The sequence below is a fragment of the Ipomoea nil genome, unplaced genomic scaffold (assembly GCF_001879475.1).
Source record: "Ipomoea nil cultivar Tokyo-kokei standard unplaced genomic scaffold, Asagao_1.1 scaffold0805, whole genome shotgun sequence".
Lineage (NCBI taxonomy): Eukaryota > Viridiplantae > Streptophyta > Magnoliopsida > Solanales > Convolvulaceae > Ipomoea > Ipomoea nil.
Genome location: NW_017617233.1, coordinates 1,039,381 through 1,058,179, shown reverse-complemented (window position 1 = coordinate 1,058,179; position 18,799 = coordinate 1,039,381). Strand labels below are relative to the sequence as shown.

Below are 18,799 nucleotides of genomic sequence, written 5' to 3'. Positions count from 1 at the left end.
AGTGTGACAATATAGCTATAGAGACTGATTGTTTTACGTTCTGTACTGCGTTCAATTTTAGTTCGTTAGATTTTTCCTATGTTAATTTGGTTGTTAAGCAATGTGTATCGCTTGCTAGGGACATTGGGAACGTTACCGTTCACCATGTCAAGAGATCAGCGAATCATGTGGCTCATGTACTAGCTCGGGCAACTGGTTCTTTGGCTGGCTCATGGTCGATTATACCACCGGATTGTATTTCTGCTCTTCTAATTAATTAATGAAGTGAAGTTTGTTGTGTTCAAAAAAAAAAAAAAAAACTTGTGTTGCTTTTATAATGTTAATCTAAAAAATTTTAAAATTGAATGTCAGTCAACAAGTTTTTTTAAATAAAAAAATAAAATAAAATGAAAACTGAAAAACTATAAAACAAACAACAAACAATCGTTTGCTGAAGTAAACGAATCCCAAAGTTCCTAAATTATTTTTCTTTATTTATCAAATTTATCATTTTTCTGGTTTTTTTTTTTTTTTTTTTTTTTTGAAAACCACGAATCAAACTTCATTAAATCAAATGTTCGATACAACTTGGAATAGAAAAATACCAAACAATAGGATCAGATTGAGAACGAGCCGCCCTAGTTAAGGCACGAGCAACTTTATTCACTGGTCTAGAGATGAACTGAATAGACACACTAATAAAGTGTTGTTGTAAGGACCGACACTCATCGAGAACACAACCTGTATACGGAAGATCCGGCACAGAGGCCTTAAACAAGTTGCAAACAATCTGGCAATCTGAATTAATCAATACATTCGCTATACCCTTCTCTTTAATCCAAGACAACGTCTCCTTCACGGCAACTGCTTCTACCAAACGAACATCATCCATGCACCGAATAGGACCACTTTTTACTGCAATGAAATCTCCAGTAGCATATTTCGCTCACACCATATGCACCACCAGAAAGCAACACACTTCAAATATGGCCGGAATGATGTGATTGGAAGGATTCCAAGTCATTTTGTATTACGCTCAATCAAAATTTAACATTTCATTGATTATAACTTGTAAGAGAATCATAAAAATCTATGATTTTCTCTTTTAAATGCCAAAATTTGATTGGTAAAATATGAAATAGCGTGATATCGGGAAGATTTTATACAATCTTATTTACTAGAGATAAATTGTACGGACTCACTACTTAGTGAGTAAACCATTGCTAAAAATGAAATTTATCTTATATTCTTACGACAAGAAAAAAAATAAATAAAGATAATAGTCGCGGAGAGCACGCGGTAAGTGTGGACCAAATGTCAAGCGCGCCATCCGGTGATTACTATAAATACCGCTCCGAAACCTCAGCTTCTGCTCAAGTACTCAACCGCCATATTCGCATTGAACAAACTCTCCGTCAAAACACCAAACTTTCCTCACTCTCCACGCCGTTGTCCCCTCCGCCGGGGCTCCACCACGGAAAATTGCATCAATGGAAGTTCGCCGGCGAGTAACCAAGCTGTCCGCCGCCGCCGACGAACCCTCCAAGTCCCACAAACAACGGCATCTCCATGATTCCTCCCCGAAAGCCTCGGACGCTCTTCCACTGCCTCTGTATTTGACGAATGTGTTGTTTTTTGCGGTGTTTTTCTCGGTGATGTATTTTCTCCTCGTCAGGTGGAGGGAGAAGATCCGCAACTCCACGCCTCTGCATGTGGTGACTCTGACGGAACTGGCGGCGATAGTTTTGTTGGCGGCTTCGGCGATTTACCTTCTAGGGTTCTTCGGCATCGGGTTCGTTCAGTCGTTCATATACAGAGCGAACCAGGATGTTTGGGAAGTAGAGGATGGGAGCAATGTGGAGCAGTACATTTTGGAGGAGGACAGCCGCCTTGGCCCTTGTACGTCTGCCACCACTCTGGGATGCGCTTTCCGCCCACCACCTGTTCGAAGAAATGTTCCAGTGGTCCCTCAGCACCCGGCGGAGGGGGCAACGGCCTTGCCTGAGAAACCAGCTTCGATATTTATCCCTGCAGCATCCGGGGAGGACGAGGAGATTATCAAATCCGTCGTGGAGGGGAAAATCCCATCGTATGCGTTGGAAGCCAAGCTCGGAGACTGTAAACGTGCGGCTGCAATTCGTCGCGAGGCATTGCAGAGAATCACGGGGAAGTCTCTGGCGGGGCTTCCGATGGAAGGATTCAATTACGAGTCGATTCTTGGGCAGTGTTGTGAGATGCCAGTTGGGTACGTGCAAATACCAGTGGGAATTGCAGGACCATTGTTGCTTGACGGGAGAGAGTACTCTGTGCCAATGGCGACCACTGAAGGGTGCTTGGTGGCTAGCACCAACCGGGGGTGTAAGGCCATCTACGCCTCCGGTGGAGCCGCCAGTATGGTGCTCAGAGACGGCATGACCAGAGCTCCAGTGGTGAGGTTCGGCAGTGCCAAGAGAGCCGCTGAGTTGAAGTTCTTCGTTGAGGATCCCAGTAATTTTGACACTCTTGCTGCTGTGTTTAACAAGTGAGTGCAATTTCCAGATTTCACGTATAGCTTTACAGTTTTACAACGTAACACCCGTCTGTCACTTTTCTTTTGTTACTTAATATTCTTTATTATCATTGATTTATTGTCCTTTTCCTTTTAGAAATCATAAAACACTATTCTTATCCCTATAATACTCTTTCACTTTCAAAAGTCATTTTCACATCATCAAATTTATAAAATTTTCACTATTTTCCCTACATTCTTGCAATACTTCCTCATTTTTTAAAGTGAAGGCACTTTCATTTTATATTATAAATAAATATATTAATAAAGTAATAATAAAAGTCAAAAGGTTGCCATCTACCTTTTGAGGTAGAGATGTCAATTGTACCCGGACCCCTCGGAGGTGGGGATGGGGAGTACTCTCCCCGCCCCGTCCCCGATATATATATATATATATATATATATATAGCCACACATCACAAACATATGTAGTACTTTGTATACAATATATATATATATAATTTTAGAAGCATTTTGTCATTGTATGTTATGCTTATGAAGTCCATATTTAAATAACATGTTTAATTGTATAATATGGAATACTACTTTGAGTTGGAGATGAATATATACGCGTTATTTATTTAAATGTTTTTTAATGTTTAATTTTTATTTTTTTTATAACTTATTAACGGGGTGGGGATTCCCGACTTCCCGTCCCCGAATGATCCCCATGGGGATGGAAATGGGGGAGTTTTTCCTTCCCCGGCGGGGATGGGGAATGGGAAGAAAGTCGGGGGCGGGGATGGGGGGTATGTCCCCCGCCCCGTTAACATTCCTATTTGACATAAACTTACAAAATGAAACAAAAAAGAATATAAAAAAAATTCACATTACCTTCCACATCATCTTAAAAGGGGTTCAATTGAAAGGATGTGGACAGCCTACTATGGGAAAACAATTCTTTTGGTCCTAAACTGAAGTCTTTAATTATAGTGACTTTTAATTTTGATTAGCAACTTAGACTGCTTTAGCTCCTTGTCGGCTAGAACTTTAAAATCAAAGTTTTTCTTTCCCAAATTTGGTCATTCAATTATTAGCTAGTAGTGTTTTGTAGCTAGAGACTACTAATTTCTATCTCAAAACATTATTTCTCAATTCTAAATTTATCTTAGTTGTCACTTTCTCTTCCATATTTCCCTCCAATAGACGTAGAAGGGAAATAAGTGAGGGAATGAGAAGATTGAGTTGAATTTACAAGTTTAGTCATGAGAAATTAGGTTTTAAGACGGAAATTAGTCATTTAATTGAATTGACAAGTTTAGTTATGAGAAATTAGATTTTGAGATTGAGATTAGTCATTAATTATTGTTACTCAAAACTGAAAAGTTCCACTGAGAGAGAAAACATCACTATACTAATAATTGAAGAACGAAAATGAGAGACGCCTATAATTGAAAGATTAAGTCTATTGTACTCATATAATTGAAGTTGAAGGATGAAGGACCAAACACATCTTTTTCCCTAGTACTATGATATTTTTGCATTTAAGACTCCAACTATATTTTTGCTGGAAAATGGTTGGTGAGAGATTACTGAAAAGGAAATATAATAACTACACAAATTCTTGGTTTTGTTTTCCTCATTTTTCTTGATTTATCAACAGTTTCTTCCCATTTTTCATTTTGCACATGTTTTTGACTAACAATTTGATGTTGATATCTCCAGATGTGCTATTATTCAATTCCTTCTAATTTTTTAAAAATATATTCATAGGGAGTAATATTAATAGTCATATTTGGTTTGTGCAGATCAAGTAGATTTGCTAGATTACAAAGTATCCAATGTACAATAGCTGGGAAAAATCTCTACATGAGGTTTAGTTGCAGCACTGGTGATGCCATGGGGATGAACATGGTGTCAAAAGGGGTGCAAAATGTTCTTGATTTCCTTCAGACTGAATATCCTGACATGGATGTCCTTGGCATAACAGGTAAACCGCCTGAAAGTGCTGCAAAACTTGTGAATTCAATCATGATTATATTTTAGGAAAAAATGGTTGACAGTTGAATTATACTCGTCTCTATTGTTGTGTTTATTTTTGTCCCTCCGTCATTCCTAAAGTGGCAATTGTGGTCATTTTTGTTAATATTTCATTAGATTTAGACAAAAATTTAAATGGTAAGAGTAAATATTGAAATTTTATATACGAGCTCGAAAAGAAATTCAAATTTTCAAGTTCACCCTTGTCATTTAAGTTTTTTTTTCCCCCCCTAGGCCCTAACTAAACGTAACAGAATATTAATGAAAATGACCAAAATTGTAACCATGAAAATAACTGAGAGAGACCAACTCTATACCAGGATATAACTCAACAAACAAATGTCATGTTTTAGCCCACACAAGCCGTTTATTTGGTTCTTTTGTGAGCAAGGACACAGAATTGGGCTTTAGCAACTGTAATGTGGTGGGCTCCTTGTGAGCACCAAACATTGGTCCTCCCACTTAATGGGACCATTGAGTTATTGTGATTTACCTTTCACTATCCTGTTGGTGTGGGGTTTTGAGGCGAGGAAATTTCGCCTTTTGTGGATAAATATGCCACTTTTCCAATATATGTTTTTTGCTCTATGTGTGTGTATATATATGTGATGGGCATGATGTGTTGCCATGTATGTTGGTTTGAAGAAATAAATACATGTGAACAGGGAACTATTGCTCTGACAAGAAGCCAGCTGCAGTGAACTGGATTGAGGGGAGAGGAAAGTCAGTTGTTTGTGAAGCAATTATCAAGGAAGAGGTGGTGAGGAAAGTGTTAAAGACCAACGTCGCTTCCCTTGTTGAGCTGAACGTGCTTAAAAACCTGACTGGCTCCGCCATGGCCGGTGCCCTAGGCGGCTTCAATGCTCATGCAAGCAATATTGTGTCTGCTGTATACATAGCCACTGGCCAGGACCCAGCCCAGAACGTGGAAAGCTCTCACTGTATCACAATGATGGAGCCTGTTAATGATGGCAAGGACTTGCACATTTCTGTAACCATGCCTTCCATTGAGGTATGCATTTCAATCTCTAGCTAGTAACTTTAAACAATATTTAGGAGTTTAGGGTTAGAGAAAATTGGTGCAGTGTTCATCAACTCCTTTATTAACTATATATATATATATATATCATGGTGATTCATTCAGGTGGGAACAATTGGAGGTGGGACTCAGCTTGCATCACAGTCAGCCTGCTTGAACTTGCTGGGAGTGAAGGGTGCCAACAGGGAGTCCCCAGGCTCAAATGCCAGGCTGCTGGCAACAGTTGTGGCAGGTGCAGTTCTTGCTGGGGAGTTATCTCTCATGTCTGCAATTTCAGCAGGTCAGCTTGTGAGCAGCCACATGAAATACAATCGATCCAGCAAAGACATCACTAAGCTACCCTCCTAACCACGTCGTACGTACACAACTCTCTCTCTCTCTACCTATACATAGTTTCCATCAATCTGTAAAAACCAAAGAATCCCAATAATGTCAGATGAATGTGGGGAATTGAATAAATTTCTCCACCATCAGAAAATCTAGGAAAAAGTGTGCATATAGTTGAAGAAAATAGAAGGGGAAAGGAAAGGGAAGTGGTCATCTGTTGAATTGCTGGGTCTGTTGTATCATTTTCTTGAAGCCATGTGAGAGTGGAATGATGCTTCTTTTCTTAGTTGAGGAAAAAAATCCCTCCGAGATATGTGATAAGCAGGAAGCGGGGGCAGTCTATGTTGGCCTAGTTCACATTGTCATCTTTTCTTAGTATTTCCGTAATTTATATTTGTTTGTTAGTTTGTACTTTGTAATTGGGCAGTGCAAGGGTTTCTCAAATTGGAACCAATTAATTATAAGGGTATCTTGCAACATGAAATTGTATTATTATTTACACTTTATCCCTTATATATATCAAGTAACATGTATTGGTTACCATAAATTGGTTAACCCCACCACACATTAAAAAAGAAATCTAAAAGAAATCTATTTATTAATCAAATATAAATTATATACTGCCACATTAGATGGTGAAAATAAATGGCCCTGGTAGCATAAACATAAAACATCAAATTCTAAATTACTGAACAGGAAACACAGAGAAATACTTCATAGATGATAACAGGAAACACAGATACTTCTTAGCATGATTAAGAAGTGTTCATGGAGTGTTGCAGAAGCTACCCTTCAATTAACTTCATACAAAGGATTAAACTCAGAAATAGAATCCCCAATAGGCAATCAACAATTTCTCTATTCCAATGAACAAATAGCAGCAAATAGAGAGTTTTAAGTATAAATGATGATTCCTTTGCGATAATAATTCAATGCTGCTTCTGTATAAGAATCTTCTTGGCAACTAATCACTCTTATCCTCTTGGGCACCAATTTCTTGCAAGTAATGTTCTGCATCTAAGGCCGCCATGCATCCTACATGGCAAAAAAAAAAAGTTGGGCAACATTACAAAGATGCATAGATATTAGAAGAAAAGGAAGTTTGATAGTCAGGATCACGACTTATAAATCCAGAAGCAAGAGTTTCGTGGAAGGTCATATTCCTTGGGGAATCCATAAAATGAAATGGCATAACTCAAAGCAAAGAACCAATTTTCTTCCGAGTCAAGAAAAGTTTAAAATGCATTACAAGTCAATATTTTCTTCCTTCTCTATTTTTATATGGGAGGCACTTAAAATTCACCAAAAGAATACATACTGTGTTGCAATTTATCAATATTCTATAGATTCCACATCTCAATGATGCACCAATTGGAACTAGAAACCAATTCAATGAAGTTTGGCCAGATCAGTATAATATTCATGTGCTTCATTTACAGGCTATTCACGGTGTATTTCAAAAAAGAAAAAAGAAAAAAGCAGAGTAAAATGATCTACTTGGAAAACGTTTTATACATAAAAGGAATTCCAATGATTACTACTCCCTCTGTCCCATTTTGCCTGTCATGTTTACTATTCATTGGTCAATCCAACTCTTTCTTCATTGATTATTTTCTTTAGTAATTTTTAATTATTTTTAAATTTGATTTTTTATGTTTAATAGTACTTTTAATGTAGTTTCTAAATATATAAATTTTATATACTAAAAATAAATTTAATATTATGAAAAATTGAAGTAAAAATAGCTTCAGTCAAGCCTCGTTAACCGAACCAGACAAACAAAATGGGACGGAGGTAGTACCATTTTGTAAACTGAGAGTGGAAAACATGTAAATTTTATTAAACGAACAAAGTGTCCTTCAGTTAAAATCGGAACCCCCTAAACTAGGCTATAGCCAACAAAAATGAGTCGCCGGTGGGACAGCAGTTGCATGCAGAATAAGGGTTCGGTTGGATGGGAGATGCTACAGGCAAATGAAGGGTTGGGCTGGAGAGGTTGAAGAGAGGTATTTTGGAGAAGATAAGTTATTTTCTTCCACTAAACATTTTACACTTCTAATGCCATGTTCACTTTGTGTAGAAGTGGTCTAGATATCGGAGAACTAACATTTTCTTGTAAAATATTTTTCAAAAACATTTTGGTTGAAGTAAACAACAGAAAGCAGGCCTTAAAAAACTTAGCCTCTCTTAACCAAGTGAAGAGAGGCCATTAACGAAGAGAAGTAGAACGTTTCAAAAGATTTAAGATCTTATGAAATATTTTACTACTCCACCATTCTTCATCATCAACAGAGTCAATAGAAATTAGACCTAACAATCCATAAAGGTACGAGCAGCACATAACTTGGTATTCAACGAATCCACGGTTTCATTGTGCTTTTTCCTATTGATTATGCTAACAAAAACAAAAGCTCTGGCTCTAGCTAACACAATAATGAACAATCCATAAAGACATGAGCAGCACATAACTTAGTATTCTACGGTTTCATAGTGCTTTTTCCTATTGACTATGCTAAACCAAAACAAAAGCTCCAACTAACACAACTTCAAGGAATCACAAAGCTTCTATAATGGCATTCAACACTCATCATATAAACACTAACCAAAGCTACAACCTTATAAAACCATATTCAAGAGATCAGAAGATGTATCAATTAAAAGTTAATGAAATTAGTAGCAAACACAATTAACACTAACCTGAGCCAGCAGCAGTGATAGCCTGCCTATACTTCTTATCCTGAACATCACCAGCAGCAAAAACACCTTTAACACTGGTTAGAGTAGTTCCAGGCTTAGTCACTACATACCCGTCGGAATCCAATTCCAATTGCCCGTCCAGGAACTTGGTGGCAGGTTCATGGCCAATGGCAAAAAAGAGACCGGAAACCTGAAGATCTGAGACCTGGCCGGTAACCAAATTCTTGAGTTTTAGTCCTCCCAGTATCCTCTCTCCATAAGCCTCTACCACCGTGGAGTTCCAGAGGACTTCAATTTTAGGGTTAGTCAAAGCCCTATTCTGCATAATCTTAGAAGCTCTAAACTCATCTCTCCGGTGAATTATGTAAACCTTTGAGCCGTATTTGGTTAAAAAAGTGGCTTCCTCCATGGCGGAATCGCCGCCTCCGATCACGGCGAGAGGCTTGTTGCGGAATATAGGTGCAGCGCCGTCGCAGACGGCGCACGCGGATATTCCGCGGTTCCAGAAGCCGTTTTGGCCGGAGCCAGAGCCGGGGAACTCGAGGCGTTTGGCGACGGCGCCGGTAGCGACGATCACGGCGTCGGCTATAACGGTTCTCTCATCGGAGAACACCTTGAAAGGACTGGCGGAGAAATCGACCTTGGAGACGGTCTCCGTGAAGATCTTCGTCCCAAATCGTACAGACTGCGCGCGACATTGGTCCATCAGCTCGCCGCCGCCTATACCTTGAGGGAAACCGGGGAAGTTCTCCACCTCCGAGGTGGTAGTGAGCTGGCCACCGGGAGCGATATCGTTCGCCATCCAGCCTTCGAAGAGAATCGGCTTAAGCTCCGCTCTAGCGGCATAGATTGCAGCAGTGTGCGCGGCGGGGCCACTCCCAATGATGCAGACATTGGTCCTGAGAGTCTGTTCGGAATCCATGGCGGAGATTTCGGGGCCGACGGTTATGGCGGCTGCGGCGGCAACTGCGGCCGTAGTGGCTAGAGGTATTCGGTTGCGGGCTTTCCTGAACGCGTTAAGGAATACTGGCAAAAAGCCGCTACACATTCTTATCGAACACTTTGTGGATTCACATTTCTGCGTTCTAACCATGCCAGGGTTGACTGGGCTTGGCGGGCTGGATTTGATTTTTATCTTAAAAATCAACTTTTCAAATGAGAATTGAACTTTTCAAAATTAGAAATCAATTTTGTGATAGGGCGAAAGAAGAGGAGTTTGGATTTGACATTGGTCAAGGCCGGAATTTAGGAATTAGGAAAAGATGAAGCCATTGAAGAATATGAATATGAATAGTGTAAGTGTTGCAATTTCATGGAAGAATGTTTGCGATTCTGCAAAACGCATATTTCGGATTAAAGCGTTATGTTGAAGTGGAATTCAAGTTTCCTACATATGGCTCCAAGTCTAGGCGTCTAGCCCCACAAATTATCATATTCAGTAAGGATGATCCACAGCTTAATTTGCCAATTGTTGTGCCATGGATAAATTGTATCGTTTTTGCTTCAAAATAAAGCAATTTGAATTTTTATTTTTTATTTAAAAAAGAAAAACAACAACAACAACAAAATTGTTTCTCTTCTTACCGTAAACTTGATGTTTGTCTTCAGAATTGATTATTTTATATTCACAATTTCTGAACTCTATATTTACAATTTTAAATCTCAATATACAAAATCACATAACTCAATATTCACAATTACAGAACTTTATATTCACAATTTTTGAACCCTATATGCAACATATATATATATATATATATATATATATATATATATATATATATATATATATCATTGGCTGAGAAAACGATACCACTAATAACACCGTTATTTCATACGCACAAAATTGCGTTGTTTTGGACCTGGGTCCATGGCATGATTTGCCCGCTAGACCAGGCCAACCAACACCTTTGGGCTGGATTGCTCCTCTTGCAGTCTATATATCTAATATTGGGCTTCCCTAGGGCCCAACACTGTATTTGTAGATTGCATTGTAATTCTTGGTGTATTTGAACAAAACTTACATAGACTACAATGGAGTAATTGAGCTCACACGGGTTTACTGGTTCAGTAGTGAGTATTTAGGAGAGACACAGTTTGAACCTCAGTAACAGTGTAGAGATTATACTTAAAGTGGACAGATCCTCATGTCTGTTGAGCCATTGATTTAAATCATCTCAAATGTTCTATTGGACAATTATGAAAGATAACATATCCTCTTCAGCAAAGGAATTCTTGCCTGCTTAATTAAGAAATGATATTATTGGGTAGTTCTGAAGAGCATCCTTCGGCCATTGTCCTCGGCCCAAGGCGACTGTTTGAGAACTCAAACATTTATGAAAAGGAATTCTTGCCATCGTTGGCCCAAGATCGAATAGCTTGGGATACAAACCCTTCGCTTAATTGTAGGCATCTCTTTTGGGTAGGACAACTGGTTTGGAGATTTAAGGTTGTTCCATTCCCAAAGTTAAGGATAGAACCCTTGATTTTTGGTTAAGAATAGATGAATCCCTTCCACTCAACCACACCCTCCGTTAAGTTCTATACTAATTGAAAATACGCAATGTTGGTTTATGAAAAAAAATGGATTTCTCAAAATTGTATACCAGATTTTAGGAATCTATTAAACAAAAATGAAATTTTTTCGCCAACCGATTACTAACCCAATAGTCCATGCTGGCACGTGCCCGTGCACGTGCCTACTAAAAGTGCGAGTGCGCGAATAAGATAATATCCAATATTGTTGCAGGATTTATGTAAAAGTCACGAATTTGATTTTTCTTAATATTTTTTAGTTAAAACGGTTGTACTTACTTCTTTTGTGTGTCTAATTAATTTGTAAATTAGATTTATTCAATCCTAGTGCATATTCTCATACAGTAGATAATGTCATAAAAGGCTAAAGATGGATATATACCAATATTATAAAGAATGTTAATGATATATTACATGCATATCTATCATAATATCATCATCAATGGTGTCAAGCTAAACACAACCAGATAATAACAAACAGTTTCCTTGAGGGAACTATCTCTCAAAGTGAGGGGTTCCTTGTGCGCAGTGAGCAAAGAGATCTAGTCTCTGTGATTCATGTTCAGTTGAGTTACCATGATATACATCCTCCCAAATGCTCTGTCGGGTCGGAATGTAGAGCCCTTGGGGCTAAGGTTCAACCTTTGGAAGAACAAACAGTTGTTACTTAATTAGTAGGAGTGGGGGTTGTGGGGGTAACGAGTAATCTTTTGGGATAGGTATTGCTATGCCTTCAATGGCTGCAATTATGTAGCGGCAAAAAGGGCAAGAATTGTTTATCTCTAACCAGCTCAGAATGCAGCGTTCATGGCTGCAGTGAGAACAAGGCAACCGAGCAACCTCCCACCCAACCGACATATCTTCCCAACAGATCCCGCACGCGCCGCCGCCACCTTCCAACTTTACCCTCTCGATCGCCTGCGCCTGCAGCACCGCCATTCGCCACTCCATCTCCATCTGCGGCCGCCACAAAGCCCGCATGTTCCACTCGCCGTTTACTCTCCCACGCGCCGCCGTCTCTAGCTCCTCATCCGACAGCCTCACGAACTTGGAAACCTGTAGCTTGACGAGCGGATATTCCTCGTCGTCTCCTTGCTTGCGCCGCACGAAATCGTTAACTTGCCGGAGAAGCCATGAAAGACGAGCAACCACGCAGTTCCAGTCCGCGACTTCTTCGATCCCGGATTTGTTTCCGGCGTGTTCCTTCCAGAAGAGCTGTACGTCTTGCAGAGGAAAAGGCACGTTCATGAGATCGACCAATCGGTTCACGGCGGCGGCAGCGCCGTCGGGACCGGAAAAATCGTCGCAATTTAGCCAGAACTCGTACTTGGTCTTGTACCGTACGAGGTTGGGAACCCTAGGGGAGGGGTGTACAATGAGAACTGTAAATATGACGGGGAAATATCCGGCCCGTCGCGGCGGTTTGGATCGCGACGGTGGCCTTGTCATCTGCCAAGTTTCGACGATAACGTAGTGGTCGGAGTTGCAGGGTGGCAACATTGTAGAACTTTGCGGTTTCATGGTTTAATGGTGGAAGAGAGGATCGAGTTAGACTTAGGGTGTGTTTGGTTCGCACATATGAATCGGAATCGGAATGGGTATCAAATATTTGGTAATGATAATGGGTTTTGGTGAAAGTATTTAACATGTTTGGTAGTAGGGTGGAATGGAAATGGTTAGTATTAGTAGTGCTTGAGAATAAATAAGAGAATGAAACCCTTATTGTATTTGGGTATGAGTTTTTCAATTGATGGGGTATTCGAAACCCATAGTAGTGTTCTAAAAATCCATCAACCAAACAGCAATAATCACTTTCATACCCATTCCTATGTGCAAAATTCACCAACCAAACACACCCTTAATGAGATAGATCTTAGGTTTTGGTCTATGTATATATAGAGAGAGAAATCTCAGTTTAAACTAATCCTATTGGGAATAGGAAACTCAAATCTAGCTCAATCTCAGTTGCTGAATTGCTTTTGAAAGTATCAATTTGGCAATGGCGGATTTAGAAACTTTTTTAAGGGCAAATTAAAGTAATTTAGAACACGATAGAAAATATTTATGACAAAATATGAAATATTACTAATTAAATCAAATATTTTTAATACAAAATATCAAAATATAATGCCTATGACAAATCAATTTTTTTTTAATTTTTTTTTATTACACGTTCTTCACTAAGTAGAAACATGAAATTTAGATATCAATTACAAATTAAATTAATCGTCGTTATAAGTCTCACAAGTTTATATCAATCATAAACTAACTAATAATAGTTTAATTTTAGCAAATGCATAATTTATAATTAGCAGTTCAACTATCAATCAATTATAAATACATCTTACAAATTAATTTTACAAATTTAACAGAATGTATAAAGTTTGTGACTATATATGCTTTATGATTTTGACATTGAAATGTGCATCTCATTTATCAATCTCTTATTCTCATTATCTCAAATCCATGTAGCCCACCATTCATCAATAATTATTTCGATTAAGAAAAATTATTAACATGAGAGACATAAAAAGAGATCAAAATTAATTAAAAGATAGACATTATTTGTCAAGAAAAGTAAACAGGAAGAAATGGAGGATCAATAAAATATTATTATGTGTGAAGTTGTGATTCTTTGAAATGTATGGATACAATTAAAGGGTAAAAAATAGTGACACATAATAGGATTATAATTTTATGTGAAAAACGAAAACAAATATATTAATTACAACACTAAGTTTAAAAAAATTACAAATTTTAGTGGGGGCAGTGGCTCCTACTTCCCCCACGGTAAATCCGTCACTGTGTATAAATGATTATTTTTTCGAAGAAGATTAGAGGAGAATCGTGAGAAAAGTTACAAAACTAAGCACTATCCCTCACTCTACAGGCACTAGTGACTCGCACTATATCATTAAGGATAGCATCCTCCCTACTCGGCGGGCAATTAAGTATCCATCTCAATCCAATTATTCTGCTGGTGGTCGGGTTCCCAAGTAGCAAGAGCATCAGCCACTTTGTTTTGTTCACGATAAATTGCACGGATCAAAATCCTCCAGTCTCTATTCAACAATTTGACAGCATCCTCAACGTAAGCTTAGATTGGCCCTCAGAGGTCGGCTCGGTCTTGGATCCATTTGACTACTAAAAGATTCTGGCGACAATTTAGTCGGTGAACCAAAATTGAATAGTTAGAATACTGAATTGTTAGCTTTTTAAGTCGTGGATTGAAATTAACAAGACTCCAATAGTCATTTTTTCAAAAAAAAAAATGTATTTGAATTGTCTGATTTCTTTGTAGATTTCGAACTCCCATAATGTCACTAGAAACGAGACTTAAGTTGTATGTATGTATTTGAGGTAAGGGTGTTTTACAAGGCCAACATGGTATGCTCCGCCACGGCATTGGCCAAACTGCCAAATTCCTTTGTTAAGATCGTCTCTGCTGGTGTTCTGGTGTCACCATCACCCCCCCCCCCCCAACCCCTCCACCACCCACACACACACACATATATATATATATATGCATGCAACAACAACACCAATCATCAAAATCTCCAAACCTTCATTGTACATAAATTCCTTTTTCTTGTCAAAAGTTAACAATGGCTTCCTTCATTTCAACCTCAACCGCTCCTTCTGCTGCTACACTCTCTTTCACTGCTCCTAATAAACCCCAATGCTCCATCACCCAAATCAATCTCTCCTCCCTAGTAAGATATATAAATTTTAATTTCTTTTCTCTTTTTTCTTTGTCTATTTTCGTGTGGCAAGAAAACTCACTGTCACCCCCAGGGGTGTGCATTGAGTAAGTCCCGTCTTGTAATAATTTTAGTCGGTAAAAGACCACAAGAAAGAAAATTAACATAAGAGCAACCTCAATGGAAATTTTTGCTCGATTTTTTATGAAGAAAAAATCAACTATGTTGTTTTTGCACAAAAAGGAGATGAAGTTTTTTGGTAAATTTTTCTCCTGCAAAACTAAAATCTTTGTGGGGTCCACCGGATACGAGAAAGAAACAAAGCACATTATATTGATGTTTTTTTTTTGTCAGTTCCTGTTTTTTTTTTCCTCTTTCATTCTCTCTCCTATATGTATCTAAAAAAATTAACAAAAAATTCAGACTAATGAGGATGCTCTAAGTTATATTGTTGATAACTAATTGACTCAAACTAAGAAAGTCATTAAGCCCACTCTCTTTGAGATTCGAATATGTAGTCTCGTGGTTATCAAGTCTATCAGTTTGAACAACTTAGTTAGGGTTCTCTCAGTTTTAATTTATTTTGAATTGGTAAAACTCATTTTTTTCAAAATTTCTTATAATTTCTGGGCAGTGGGGATCAAGAATAGCTGTGCCCACCATCAGAATCTCAAACGCAGCAAGAAGGAGATCATCCCAGCAGATCTTTAAAACTGCTATTTCATGCTCGATTGTTGTATGATGACAACAACCTTAATTTTTTGATTTTAAAGAAAATGGATTAATGATTGTTTAATTTGTGAGCTCTGACGTTAAGATAAGTTTATGTATAATGTGGTGTTTGCAGGCTGAAGCTGAAACTCTGGAGACTGTCCGAAGCACAATTGCGAAGCAGCTGTCAATTGATGAGACCACTGTCACCCCCCAAACCAAGTTTGCTGATCTTGGTGCTGATTCATTGGACACTGTAAGTTTAATGTTTTTTTTTTTTTTTGGGGTGATGAAGAAATTCACTCGATGTGTGTATGTGGATAAACCTTGCTTGTTCGTATGGGAAGTTAAATTAGTTATAGAGGTGTAATTTGTCATAAAAGATCAATGGCTGATCGAGTCTTATCCGTGTCAGTATTAGAGCAACCTCTCAAGTGACTGAGGTTCCTTCTGTACAGTAAACAAAAGTCTAGCCTATGTTAATAACGTGAGTCACCATAATTTATTCCTTCATCATCCTGTCAGACTGGGGTGTGAGAACGCTTACGGTGAACAATTCTACCTTTTTGTCTGAAATGGTATTAAAATAAACACGATACTGTTCAACTTTTTGCCTGAGCTGTTTATTGACTTTCTCAGTTTGAATTGCTATTGACAATCTAAATTAGTTTATCTCTTTATGATCTTTTATCGACTGAGATGAAAAGACGGATTCCATTTATCTTATAAATTGTTACTGCTACAGGTTGAAATAATGATGGCTCTGGAGGAGAGGTTTGGAGTGTCGATTGGAGAAGGTGGTGCAGAGAACGTTGCAACTGTACAAGATGCTGCTGACCTCATTCAGAACGTCATTGCAGATGCTGCTTAATTAATTAATTAATAATTATAGTAATAATATTTAAATTAAAAATACAATATTTCTTGTTTTGTTTTGTTTTGTTTTTTTTTTATTTGTTTTTATAAATTTTGGTCTAAATTGGGTGACAATGAAACAATCATAACTAAGTTGATTAAATGATTGGCTTGATAATCACAATATTTTAAGTTTGACTTTTTGGTTTGAAATGGTCATATATTAGCGTGTAATTTTGCTTCCATGTTTCAGAATAACAAATAAGTGAAAGTGGAGTTTTTAATAAAACTTTTATATATATATAATTGCATTATTTAGTCTAAGAATTTTATTTATTCAATGTTCATGGTAACTTAACGGCTTTTAGGTGGGAGGACCACTATTTGGTGCCCACAAGGAGTTGCTCTCACAAGAGGGTGAAACTCACATCGCAACTATAAGGATTCGATCTTGCATCATTGGGTACAATCTTTCACCTGAGAAACAATTGAACTATCCTTGAGAGCAAAGCGTGTTTATTTTTAGTATACTGTAAGTTCATTTTTAGTATACTACAAGTTAATTTTTAAATAATACACTAAAAATAAACATATATCAAAATATAATAACCTACTAAAAGTCTAAAAATAAACATATAATAATACAATAAAAATAAATTTGCAATAGATTAAAATGAACATGTATATCAATAATTTATCTTGCAATATGAATTATGGTTGATAATATAAGTAATTGTTTTGGTCACTATTGGGCTTTTGGTTGATTAATATCTCCATTTTAGCTGTGAAACTTAATATCATTAATCAATACATGAATGATCAAAATCCATGTGAGGGTAGGACTTTTTTGAGTTGTGATTCAGTTTGCAAGTCAGATTCTAATGCAGATATGTCAGCGGATTTGCACACTCCAGAATTCTTGAATGGTCTGCGATGTTCTGGTGTACCTAATCATGCATTGACTTTGAAAATTGGGTCACTCGTTATGCTCTTGAGAAATATTGATCACACTCTTGGCTTATGCAATGGTACAAGATTGATAGTAACAAGGTTAGCTGATCACGTGTTGGAAGCAAAAATAATGGGCGGTAGTTTTGATTCCAAGAATGTCACTAACACCGTCAGATCCAAGATTGCCTTTCAAATTCCAACGAAAGCAATTTCCTTTGATGCTATCCTATGCCATGACAATAAATAAAAGTCAAAGGACAAACGGTCTCAAGAGTGGGACTGTTTTTAAAAAGACCAGTCTTTAACCATGGTCAAATGTACGTAGCTGTTTCAAGAATCAATAACCCTACGGGTTTAAAAGTATTGATTTGCGGAGAAGATGTAACATGTCTTAGTAAGACAACAAATGTTGTGTACAAAGAAGTCTTCAACAATGTTTAATCAATTTTCAATTTTGTGAGGATTTTTAATTTAAACATTTCTTAAGCTTTAGTAAATACTGTATATTACATAAAATATACATATGACCGTGCATCGCACGGATGCAACTACTAATATGAATTATGGTTGATAATATAAGTAATTGTTTTGGTCACTATTGGGCATGAATTATGGTTGATAATATAAGTAATTGTTTTGGTCACTATTGGGCTTTTGGTTGATTATATGGTATCCAAATGAAGCCCATACCCATACAAATGGGTGAATTGGGCCCATAGCTCCTGCGGGCACTAAACTCTAATCGTTATGCTGTGCATCCGTATGCACCATACATGGTGCATACGGATGCCAAAACGACGTCGTTTTATTAAAAGACGCGCGTCTCCCCTTTAAAAAAAAATCAGGTTCGATTCCTAGCAACATCATTATATTGTTCATTCATTCTGAAATTTTAATTCATAGATTATGGAATTATAGTTCATCGATTATGGAATTGTAGTTCATCGATTCTGAAATTTTAGTTTATAGATTATGAAATTTTAGTTCATTCATTCTGAAATTTTTAGTTCATAGATTAGATTATGGAATTATAGTTCATCGATTATGGAATTATAGTTCATCGATTATAGAATTTTAGTTCATATGTTGTTGCTGGGAATCGAACCTGATTTTTTTTTTTTAAGAAGAGACGCGCGTTTTATTAAAACGACGTCGTTTTTGCATCCGTATGCACCATGCATGGTGCATCCGGATGCACAGCATAATTTGCCACTAAACTCCGACCAGTATCGTTATAAAAGCTTGCAGTGTAAAGAGACGATTGTGCCAAAGTCCAGCTCGCATAATTACCAAAACGAGCATTACAGCTATTGGGGTAAAATAGGAATGATAGTTTTTTTTTCCTAATTAACTCTTCAACGGGGATGTGGCATCCCTCTCCGTCTAGGTATATATGTATACAACACTGCACAAATGCATCACATCATTGCATCATGCACTACTACACCACTCTTCAGATCTTGACCGTCTAAATTT

The 18,799-nt window shown here is 37.6% G+C and overlaps 3 protein-coding genes and 1 long non-coding RNA gene across 4 annotated transcripts; 2 read left to right on the top strand and 2 right to left on the bottom strand.

Moving 5' to 3' along the window:
• The first annotated feature begins 1,341 nt into the window (after positions 1-1,341).
• On the top strand, positions 1,342-6,357 carry LOC109177861 (3-hydroxy-3-methylglutaryl-coenzyme A reductase 1-like). The gene is made up of 4 exons (XM_019327336.1): positions 1,342-2,500; positions 4,276-4,457; positions 5,173-5,519; positions 5,652-6,357. The coding sequence occupies exons 1-4, from the start codon at positions 1,470-1,472 to the stop codon at positions 5,892-5,894; spliced, it is 1,803 nt and encodes a 600-aa protein (XP_019182881.1). The 5' UTR covers positions 1,342-1,469; the 3' UTR covers positions 5,895-6,357.
• Positions 6,358-6,558: 201 nt separating this feature from the next.
• On the bottom strand, positions 6,559-9,713 carry LOC109177862 (thioredoxin reductase NTRB-like). Its single transcript, XM_019327337.1, has 2 exons — positions 8,571-9,713; positions 6,559-6,908 (listed from the first exon to the last, which is right to left on the bottom strand). The coding sequence occupies exons 1-2, from the start codon at positions 9,661-9,663 to the stop codon at positions 6,838-6,840; spliced, it is 1,164 nt and encodes a 387-aa protein (XP_019182882.1). The 5' UTR covers positions 9,664-9,713; the 3' UTR covers positions 6,559-6,837.
• Positions 7,037-8,557, bottom strand: LOC109177864. The gene is made up of 2 exons (XR_002053648.1): positions 7,759-8,557; positions 7,037-7,433 (listed from the first exon to the last, which is right to left on the bottom strand). It is a non-coding gene; the product is annotated as an uncharacterized LOC109177864 (long non-coding RNA).
• A 4,960-nt stretch (positions 9,714-14,673) lies between the features above and the next one.
• LOC109177863 (acyl carrier protein-like) lies at positions 14,674-16,649 on the top strand. The gene is made up of 4 exons (XM_019327338.1): positions 14,674-14,818; positions 15,441-15,542; positions 15,654-15,773; positions 16,263-16,649. The coding sequence occupies exons 1-4, from the start codon at positions 14,711-14,713 to the stop codon at positions 16,386-16,388; spliced, it is 456 nt and encodes a 151-aa protein (XP_019182883.1). The 5' UTR covers positions 14,674-14,710; the 3' UTR covers positions 16,389-16,649.
• The last annotated feature ends 2,150 nt before the right edge of the window (positions 16,650-18,799 follow it).